We start from the raw sequence: 11,892 nt of genomic DNA, 5'->3' as shown, positions 1-11,892 counted from the left end.
ATAACATTATCTCGGAAAGCAAAAATGGGTATGTTTGAAGGAATAGTGGTTCCAACAATGTTATATGGTTGCGAGGCGTGGGCTATGAATAGAGTTGTGCAGAGGAGGGTGGATGTGCTGGAAATGAGATGTTTGAGGGCAATATGTGGTGTGAGGTGGTTTGATCGAGTAAGTAATAATAGGGTAAGGCATCATCAGGAATCTACAGAAAATAGAAAAACTCCGTCACAAAACTTGGATATGAAATGTAAAACGGAAATGAAATGTACATAAGAAACACATTCGGAAAAAACCACAGTACACAGCACATAAAAAGCAAGGGAAAACTCTAAAAGCTATAGAAATTAACAATATCATGACGGGTAGTTTCGAGTTACAACCTAAATACAAAATACGGAAACAGAAATTTAGAAAAACTTACAGTTGAGGAAACACAGAAGAACAATATTGAATGTGGTAGGAATACAGACAGTCCATCACTAAATACACTTAAGTTTGGCCAAGCGAGACAGTTATTGTTCGAGTGTGGAGTTGAGGTCAGGTCAGGCTCGTCTGATTCTCTCTGACCCTCGTAACCCAGGATCGGGTGGGTCAGTGACACGACCCTCCTGTCCTGAAATGGCGGACTCGGTAACTTGAGGCGGGTCAGTGATGTGTTCTTACCTGTCCTAAAACAGCATTAGGTCTACGTCCTATTGGCGGGCCATGTGGTCATGTCTGTCTGGATGTTGATGACAGATGTTTTCTCTCTAATGTGAATGGCTCCTAATATCTGCAGTCTCCTCCAATCACTGCAACTAGTAATGTTTTTTTAGCTTTATTCACTATAATCTCCCTCGTTAGTCTCGTTCCATGCTTTTATTCATGACTGTTGTTTGATTCCACTTTCTTGTAAGTGGAGCAAGAGAGGCGGTTCAGGATGCAGGTTGTATGTCCGATGTAGTTTATACGGTGGGCTGACAGTCCCTAATATTGCATCGGTACTCACAGACCACATCGAAACGATTCAAACTTCCAGGGCGACCTACCATATTCGTGTTCATATACCTCCGCGTTTGTAACGTTAGTGTCTGTACAATGTTATCTGCTGGATATGTGAGCCTGATGGGATTTGATCGGTCTAGACCCTGTTGCTCATGTATCTGAGACGAAGGATATTCGATTAGTTCGTGATCGACTACTTACTTCCCTATTAGGAGCGATCACAGCTTATCGGTATTGCTCCTGCCAACCACGCCTAAGGTCCTAGGTTCGAACTCTGGCTGTTTTTGGATATACAAATATATTGCATATGAACACGCACTTTTCATAGAACATATAATGCCCTCCAACAGCAAAGATTCGAAACCCGCGTACCCAGCAACCACGCAAATGGTGTGGGGTTTGAATCCTTGTGTTGGAGAGCATTATGTGATATGTGTGTGTGTGTATATATATATATATATATATATATATATATATATATATATATATATATATATATATATATATATATATATATATATATATATATGATTGATCGCTGTTTCCCGGGATATTGGAGAAATTTCATTCAAGTAGTCACTTGTTTATCAGATGGCGTCCTAACTACGTCTCTTCGTTGTATATCAACTGACTTATATTTCTTTCTTGTATATCCCCTGATGATGTGTTATTACACGAAAGTGCACTAGGGAACTTTTCGTGTTTCATTTCCCCGTGAAAGTGTTTTTTCTTATTTATAAAGGGCAGTTTTCAAGTTGCAAACGTCCCGGAAATTTGGTACTAGAAATATCTATAGAAATAAATGAATTTTTGCCTATACCCATACAACATGCAATCCAACCTCCTACAACAATGTGTTCAACAGATCGAGGTAACTTGAGGTATGACGCTGGCTAACACTTCCTTTGCGGTCGCAATAATCATACAGAAAGATAAACTTACAAATGTCAGAAGCATAGAAGCTTTACGCCCAGGGCAACAGTATCAGTGGTCATACTGCACTTGGTTCTTGCTCTACAGTGACCAGTGGTATTCTAACCTAACATCATATCATAACGAAAGTACACGAGATATAGCGATAGATTCAGTGAATGATTGAAATTACTGGGACTCATCAACTCCCACTACGCTGTAAATTCAAGAAACTAGAGAGGTGAGGTATACATCATAATGGAAAACCGAGTCACTAATTTGCACGAGACTCGTCTCTTAGAGAAACGATGGAAAAACACCACTGGAGGGACAGACTTGCACTCGAACATTAACAGAAGTAACATAAGTGTTCAGATCCCGCGACAGTTCATGGTACCTCCAGCAAATGTAGAGAAAATCATGAAGAAGGCTCGGTTTTTTCTTCAGTGAAACTGGATATAGTTCTTGCAAACTGTACCATATCATTCCATTCTGCATTGTTCACGCATGCGTTGAGGGATTCAACGTCAAATGATTTGGTACATTATCTGCTTCACCAGAGAAGCTTTTCATAAACATCCTTCGCTATGTGACAGACCGCAAAAATACAGACATTCTGGACAATCTCATGTGTACGACACTGAACATGTATATATTACAGAACATGTATAAGACGTCAAGCTGTCTTTTTCAGTGTGCAGTATACACAGTGTGGTCACTTCGCAGTCACAGTAAAATTTTCAGCAGAGGTTTATGAAAATATAAATTCATGAGGATGACTCATGTGACGACGCTTTGAGCAGGTGTGACCAATGGTAATCGAGGTACTGGTGGGTGGTGATGACGATGACCGCCAGGGTATATAAACTGTCCGGTGAGCAGGTAGCGCACCAGTCAACCAAGTGACAAACAAGCAATTCAACATGCGCACCCTGCTCTTAGCCATCTTCGTGGTGCTGGCAGTCCACCACACGGCCGCCAGTGTCCAACAACAGGTAAGCTTAAAACTTATAAGTTTGTGAGCTTATTTTTCATTGTGACTAAGTTCAGTTTCGAAAGTTGTTTGAAACTATCTTTTTTATGCCCAATATCGGGATTGTGACAGAATCTATCATCCACAAACCAATGTAAAACGCGGACGAAGATATCTTATGGTCTCTTGTATGCATCACTATGTCGCTGGAAATTATTTCTTGGATAAAAAAAAAATGGGGGGGGGGGGGGGGAATTGCAGCGTGGTGTAGCTGTTAGCTATATATATATATATATATATATATATATATATATATATATATATATATATATATATATATTATCCCTGGGGATAGGGGATTAAGAATACTTCCCACGTATTCCCTGCGTGTCGCATAAGGCGACTAAAGGGGAGGGAGCGGGGGGCTGGAAATCCTCCCCTCTCGTTTTTTTTTTTTTTTTTTTAATTTTCCAAAAGAAGGAACAGAGGGGGCCAGGTGAGGATATTCCAAAAAAAGGCCCAGTCCTCTGTTCTTAACGCTACCTCGCTAACGCGGGAAATGGCGAATAGTTTGAAAGAAAAAAAGAATATATATATATATATACATATATATATATATATATATATATATATATATATATATATATATATATATATATATATATATATATATATATATACGCTGTCGTTATAAATCTAAATCTAGATCGGTAAGTAATTTGTATATAACAGAATCATCCGTAGTGTGAACGACATCTATCTCTGAACAGCAATTCCAGTTTTGAATTTGGATCAGTCTTTTAATTCAGCCACTCGTGAAGCTATTCATTAACTGTACATAGAAATGAATATAAACGACGAAAAAACTGATAACCTAACGGAATGAATCACAACATAAGTCGTATTCATATCATAGCTTACAAAAACTTTGTTTAATTGACCCATTGGATTCAACAGATTAGTTAAAACACATCCCATTCTTTAGATTTACTTGTTACATACCCGAATTGCGATATGTAGAAAAATCACACATGAGGCAAGTCCTAATATTACTTCTATCTTTGTTTCAGGTTCAGGAGGAAGACTCCGAAACGATACGTAAGAAAACATATCTTCATATTTTTTCCCCTGACGTGGGCCCCATGTTGAAACTACCAGGGCTATTCTGTTACCACCCCTACCTCTCTGTTCCATTTATCAGTAATTCCCCTCATGCTCGACCTTATTCCCCCTGGTCATGTCTTCTCTCGCAGTCATGTCATCTTCTACCTAGGTACGTCATGTCACGGGCGGTTGCTTCGCTGTGCCATGTTTTACTTCCAATAAAGTTATTAGTGTGTGTTTCCCGTCCCCCCCTTGTACAGTGTTGTTACCTTTAGTAATTTCGTTTGTCTTCTTTTCTTAAGTTTATGGATTAATATTCTTATGTTAAATATACTAAATTTCCATACGTAGCTTTATAGTTCTCTCTTAGTTTGTGTATTGATATTACTTCCTTAGACTGAATATATTTAATTTCCAACCATGTCATATATTGTAGTCGTGACATTCAAGTATATTCATTATGTTTAATACCAGTTTATTATGCTTGTTTCCTTCTCCTTAGTCAGACTTTATAGTTCCTAACATCACTTATGCTTGTTGTTAGTCAACTAATATCTAATCTAACCTTACACAGCATAACATAACCTGATTAAAACCTATTCTCCAACATCCTGATATGTCGCACAGGTGATACAGCACAGGCCGAGACTACCCAAATGCTTAACAAATCTTACTCTCTCCCACACAGCTGTAAACGAGCGCTTCTGGTCTTCCCCCTTCTCATTGAGGAAAATCTGTGAGTACTAGAACCGAAGTCTAAGTTTTTACATAAAAAGAAACACACACACACACACACACACACACACACACACACACACACACACACACACACACACACACACACACACACACACACACATTCACAACAAATCAATGACTTAATGAATGCAGATACACCATTAAGAAAAGGAAAAACGGGAATCTTGAGCGCTTTCGTGTATTAACACATCTCTAGAGCCAACTATGTAACTAGTTCTCTGGAGATGTGGCGATACATGAAAACGCTTCGGTTCTCGTGTTTCCTTTTCCTATTAGTGTTTCCGCATATATATATATATATATATATATATATATATATATATATATATATATATATATATATATATATATATACACTAAGATATCCTTTGAGACTGTGAGATAAGTAATTGTACAGTTCCAATCACACCATTCTTCAGTGGTACAAGTGGAACCTATCTGATAAGCTATAACTTCTTATGTAACCCTGAATGACCTTCATTTATTCTTTCTCCTTATTTTTATATGTTAACATTCATCCCATATTTACCCATGCCAAAATAGAGACAGTGATTAATGTTCTTATTTTCACCCCCGGCAGGTAAGAGGATAGAGAAATTTCTAGAAGATACAGGTAAGTTGTTTTCTACAGGGGTTTCGACAATGTTCTTCCTGATGTCGAGACTCACATATCTGTCATGGATTTCTGGTGCGCGAGTTACTTCTACAACCCTGGACTTGTATAGACCACAATGTCTTGTAAGGACGTTGGGTAAAGGGAAACAAAATGAAAAATATGTAACGTAGGCTCTAAATATTTTTCCTTGCTCAGGGATATGAGTTCTTTGTGATTTTCATCCACCGAGTTTTTATTTTTTCTTTTCTGTACAGTTTCTTCACACTGCTCCTTCATGTTTGTCGTCCAAATATGGGACATTATTTTCACATGTTTTCGTAGCCCTTATGAAATTATTTCTGAGAGATCAACTTTTATTTTTTTCAGTGACAGCATCAGGTATATAGTGCAGCATTTTCTTTTTCTTCGTAAGGTTTTAGTAATACAGAAAAGGTCTTCGTCCAGGAGAGGCGTTGAAAAAATGAGGGAAGAGACAAGAAATATAAAGCTTAGATAATCTAGATTAAGTTATATTATAGATATGTATGTGTGTTTGTGGCGTGAGGTGGTTTGATCGAGTTAGTAATGAAAAGTAAGAGAGAGGTTTGTTAGTAAAAAGTGTGGTTGAGAGAACAGAGGGTGTATTGAAATGTTTTGAACATATGGAGAGAATGAATGAGGAAAGGTAACAAAGACAATATACGTGTCAGAAAAGGAGGGAACAAGGAGAACCGGTAGACCAAATTGAAAGTGTAAGGATGGAGTGAAAAAGATTTTGAGCGATCGGGGCCTGAACGTGCATGAGGCTAAAAGGCGTGCACGGAATAGACTGAATTGGAACGATGTGGTATACTGGGGTCGACGTGCTGTCAGTGGACTGAACCAAGGTATGTGACACCTTTGAGGTAAACCATGGAAAGGTCTGTGGGGTTTGGATGTGGACAACGAGCTATGGTTTCGGTGCATTTCATATGAGAGCTAGAGAATGGAAGTGAGTGGATGTGGCCTTTCTACGTCTGTTTCCTGGCGCTTCCTCGCTGACGCAGGGGGTGGCGATGCTGTTTCCTGAGAGCGGGGTGGCGCCGAGGATGGATGAAGGCGAACAAGTATGAATATATATATATATATATATATATATATATATATATATATATATATATATATATATATATATATATATATGAATGTATGTATATGTACGCGTATATGCGTAAATGTTTATATATGTATGGAGTGGATGAGTCCGGCTGTTTCCTGGCGCTACTTCGCTAACGCGGGAAACGGCGATCAAGTACAATAATATATATATATATATATATATATATATATATATATATATATATATATATATATACATATATATATATATATATATATATATATATATATAGGTAGGTAGTTATTCCTTAACTATACTTGGAGAAATAAAACTGTCTAAAGTCCGAAGGACGAAGCGCTCATACAGATCTCTCCCGGCAGAGTTGGACTTAAGCAGCATTGAAGCACTTATAGCCCTTCTGAAAGCAGTGTGTAATATCGAAACGCGGTCCAACCCCATGAGTAAGTTGTCCATTTTCTTTTTCCTTATTTTTGGAGGGTGGCGGGAGTTGTCATTTCTCGAGTGTGAGTTGTATCCAAGTTTTGAGTCTGATCTTTGTCCACCCTCAAGTGTGACCTGTCCAACCTTCGTGTACATTGTCTACCCTGAAGTGTCGAGTTGATCACCCGCGAGTTAGGTTAAGTTGTCTACCCTTTAGTGTGAGTTGTCCACTCATAGTTTTTTTATTAGTGGTCGAAAAAGTAAATAAAAAAAAGAGGAAAGCAGAAATTAATCAGGGCTCCACGAGTAGACCTGACTCAGAGGAAGAAAGACTATAGGAAAAGACGAAAGAAAGAAGAGAATTCGACGGCTGGAGCTGGTAAAGCACTTGGAAGACCCTGCGGGAGGATATTATAGATGCCATAGGTTCAGTGGGAGGAGATAAAGGTGGAAGGGTGAGGAGCAGAATCATCCACAGTTGAACATGGGGAAACTAAGGCACTAAAAAGAGGAACTTTATCAGTTGGAGAGTTAGCAATAACCTGGTCACGTCGAAAGAGAGGAAGAGGAGACAGAGAATTAATTAGTTGTTAAGCACCTCGTAGATTTTCCAGGATGTAATCAAATAAGTACAGCTTCTCTTTTTTTCATGATGGTGTGCTTGACTCTAAGAAGAACAGGTTTGTAGTGATTCCGACCACAAACGAGAAGCGGAATGGGTTTCAGAAGAGAGGAGTTTCATGGCCCTGTGTGCTCCGTCCTTGGTGCGACAGGCTTCAGAGCAGGAGCGACAAAGCCGTGAGTGGAGAGAGAGAGAGAGAGAGAGAGAGAGAGAGAGAGAGAGAGAGAGAGAGAGAGAGAGAGAGAGAGAGAGAGAGAGAGAGAGAGAGAGAGATCTAGTAGAAGAGGGGACGAAAGACTCGGCCGTGATAACCTTTGCTCCGAGTCCAGCACAACTTGAGGCATTCCGGGCAGTGAAGTCATACCTACCATAGGGAAAGGTGATGAATAGGCCACGCAAGGATAACCACTCTGAGCTCTCCCACAATGCCGTGGTTGACCTTTTCAAATGGGGTTATGTGCCGAACCAGAAGTGATAGAAATCAGATTGTGGTCGGAGGATCCTTAAGATGACAAGTATATCATAACTATAGTGAGGGAGTCCAGCGGTAGAGAATAGATCACGTGTGTTAGCCTAGCTTCTGTGTGTTAGTTATTGCTACCCATGCCAGCGTATATCAATAATTTTTGGATAAACTTCTGCATGTTAAATGCTGTTGATTATTGCTAGTAAACCGACTGTTCTTCATATCACAGACTAACAAATCCCTCACGAATGAAAGACCTTTAATCATCCTCTTTCCACAGTGATGATGGACGTGCCTGCCGAAGAGGGACTTTGGATGGGGCGACAATAGTCATGGATCTGTGGGCAGCCATCCCCAGAAGACTCGACGTGATAGGGGTAAGTCCCTCAAACAGAGGATGCGAGAACTCCATTCGTCTGTGTGAATAACAGTTAGATTCCATTCTTTTGAGGATCATATGTTTCGGTAAGATTACAGACTGATTCTGGTGTGACCAGGCTGCTACCATCACAACAGACACTCTAGGGTGAGATTTCTCTGTGGTCTTTCGTCCGACGCGACTTTCAAAGGCAGAGGAGGCTTTTTTATGGTCTCTTCCTGGTCAGAGGAGACTTCCTTATGGTCTCTTCTTGGTCAGAGAGGACTTCCTCATGGTTTCCTCCTGGTCAGAGGAGACCTCCTTATGGTCTATTCTTGGTCACAGAAGACTTCTTTATGGTGTATTTCAGGCCAGGGGAGACTTCGCTATAGTCTATTCCTGGTCAGAGGAGACTTCCTTATGGTCTATTCCTGGTCAAAGGAGACTTCCTTTTGGTGTATTACAGGTCAGAAGAAACTTCCTTATGGTCTATACCTGGTCAGGGGAGACTTACTTATAGTCTGTTTCAGGTCAGAGGAGACTTTGCTATGGTCTGTTACCACAGACGTGGGCCTTTGCCACGGATGGAAAACAAGGCTTACACCGTTTTCTTATAATCTGCATGTTTGTTCCTGTGCCATTTTTCGACCGATCCTGTTTACGATCTTTGCTGTGTTTCTTTTCAGCTTATCCCGCAACTTTGTAAGATATTCATCTGTGATATATATATATATATATATATATATATATATATATATATATATATATATATATATATATATATATATATATATATATATATATATTTATTCATTTATTCATACACACACACACACACACACACACACACACACACACACACACGAAGATTCATATGCACACTGCATACTGTTTTATGGAGAGAAGTAATAGTGACAGCACTTTCCATGACATAGACAGGATGTTCCTAAAAACACAGTTTACAGCAAATACTCATAAATCTACTGAAATATATTGTTATAATGCTACATACAGGTTCTACCATTCTCTTAATTGGTGTAGAATATTCAACAACCCACTAAATGTATGAAATTCATAATACGATGGATGAGTGAATATCCGCAATTCTACATATTGCAATGTAGTATGTTTGTGAACCTTTGGAGGAGAGTCGGACATGTATCCACAACAGAACAAAACTAATACTCATTTCTTATATCCCATATAGGTCGAGAACCGCACATCTCTAAAGCTGACCTCCTCCACGTTGGATTTTCTAACTATCTTTCCGACCTTTGAGCTTCATCAGTCTCACCTCTCAACTCCCTCAAGCTCTTGGCCTCCAAGTCTCAAAGACCTTATAAGCACCTCCCTATTGACCCCTTTCACTTGTCCTATTTGACCTACGAACGTCCCTCGCATGACCTCTGGAATCTACCCATCTGACCTCGGAGGATAGCCTATACAAACTTCTGGGGAAACGTGAGTCAGATTTATGAAATCCACCTCACTAACCTTTTCAACCTGACCCATCCGACACCTGAGGTCCATTTATAGTCTGAGATCCATCTATCTTACAGCTGAGCACTGTCTGTCTTCCATGTAGGCACCATCCATTTAAACCCTCGAGCCTTGTCCATCTGAACTCCATCAACCTTATGTTCTCCCTCCAATCAGACTTCTGAACTCGAGCCTTCTATCATCTGTCCATCTAGCTAATGAGTTCCATCTGTGTAAACTATGAGCTCCGTCCACCGGCTTCCTGTGATAGGCCCCACCTATCTTGTGAGTCCCCATCTAAGCAACTCCTGAATTCCATCTGATCTTTTGAGCTCTCTGTAGCTGACTCAAATAGGCTCCATTCCAACCGAGCTTTGAGTTCACTCCATCTGTGCATGAGGATCCCCACCTGAGTAGCAGCAACTGGCTAAGGAGTTTCCCTAACGAGGTTCAAGATGTTATGATAATGTGGATGATGAAAATTACCAGATTGGAGGAACTGAAGCTAATGTTCATATATAAAATGAATTAATAAAGCAATAGTCTCATTATGAAGGAATATCATTTTTTTCCCTTTTCTATATCAACAATCAAAACAGTCAACTTGTATGTAGACGAATAGTTATGGCCTTCATTAAGGGCCTCAATTGACCGTGCCGTCTCAGCTATAAAAAAAAAAAAGAAGGCAAACTAGATGTTATACAACATATACTGGCCAAATGAAAAGGAAGATGAATATCAAAGTACTAACTAATGGCAACACAGCCCCTGCCGACGACGAAATCCCAAAGCGGCGAAGAAGCTGGAGGCCCTCGATGTACAGGTGCAGCCACACGCTCACATCGAGCTCGGGAAGGACGACGTTCTGTCTCCTCCCGCCGCTCCTGGCTACTTTCCAAGTGCCTGACGGTGACGGTCCACCACAAACACGTAGACGGTGCCGGGCTTCAAAGTTCCTGAGGATGATGGTCCACTTAGTGCTGGGCCTTTAGCTAAGGTCCGAAGGATGATGGTGCAACACACACACACACACACACACACAAACACACAAACACAGACACACACACACACACACACACACACACACTTATTTCTGGATCTATATGTTCCTTAGATATTGGTTCTCTATCCATACTTGCTCAGAAACGCTCTATACACATTCATTCAGAAGCGGGACTTCCAGTTTCTGATGATGATGATGATGATCCGCCGCGCAAACGTAATTCGAGAATGATGGTCCACCAGTGAAAACGGGTCTCTAAACCCCTAAAGATGATGGTCCTTCACACATTCGTACTCAGCACCAAGTTCTCAAAGGTGGTAGACTGTCACTCACACTTCCTTAGTGCCAGACTCCACTGTGGTTGAAATAAACACTTTTTGGGGGGCTGAAAAATACCCTAAACTATTATCTGCATTTTTTAGTATTTTTCTCAGAAAAATACATTTCATTAAAAACTTCGTTATATGGATTATTTCTCATGCTGAATACAAATCTGGGGTTAAGATATCGTTTGGTCGTCTTTACGACGTTTGATTAAGCTGTTAAAGCTGTTAAAACTTCATTGTAAGATAAAATCTAGATGCTGAATGAAAATCTGCGTTTCAGTAACATTTGCTCGTCTTTATGCCCTTTAAATAAGCTGTTAAATAAAAACAAATCTTATGTAATATCTGGTCATTTGCATCGTATTGACTGGGTATCTATGGTTAACTGAGAGCATTATTATATATTTTCCATCATCATTTCAAGTATAGAAATGTTTGAATATGTTATGTTTCTATTTTGAAATAAAAAGTTTTTCTTTTTCTTTTTTTAGCTGAACAATGCCCTGCGATTTTCTCAGAAAAATAGATTTTTTTTTCAAAACCTCATTATAAGATAAAATTTAGATGCTGAATACAAGTCTGGGGTTAAACAATACGAATTGGTGGTGAAAATCTAAAAATTCGTATAATTACTAGACTAATTAGCATAAAAATTTTATCATAATTAGTCCAGGTGATAAATAAACGGTTAATATTAAGGATTACAGTCTTTTGACTCCAAATACTTAAATACCATATAAAATAACATCTATACACTAATTTTCATTTAAA

At 39.4% G+C, this 11,892-nt stretch overlaps 1 protein-coding gene across 1 annotated transcript; it reads left to right on the top strand.

Moving 5' to 3' along the window:
- The first annotated feature begins 2,690 nt into the window (after positions 1-2,690).
- Positions 2,691-10,343, top strand: LOC139748678 (uncharacterized). Its single transcript, XM_071661966.1, has 7 exons — positions 2,691-2,891; positions 3,940-3,967; positions 4,662-4,709; positions 5,313-5,345; positions 6,807-6,887; positions 8,236-8,332; positions 9,521-10,343. The coding sequence occupies exons 1-6, from the start codon at positions 2,820-2,822 to the stop codon at positions 8,283-8,285; spliced, it is 312 nt and encodes a 103-aa protein (XP_071518067.1). The 5' UTR covers positions 2,691-2,819; the 3' UTR covers positions 8,286-8,332; positions 9,521-10,343.
- The last annotated feature ends 1,549 nt before the right edge of the window (positions 10,344-11,892 follow it).

The sequence above is a fragment of the Panulirus ornatus genome, chromosome 1 (genome assembly GCF_036320965.1).
Source record: "Panulirus ornatus isolate Po-2019 chromosome 1, ASM3632096v1, whole genome shotgun sequence".
NCBI classification, from domain to species: domain Eukaryota; kingdom Metazoa; phylum Arthropoda; class Malacostraca; order Decapoda; family Palinuridae; genus Panulirus; species Panulirus ornatus.
This window is presented reverse-complemented; position numbering and strand designations above follow the sequence as displayed.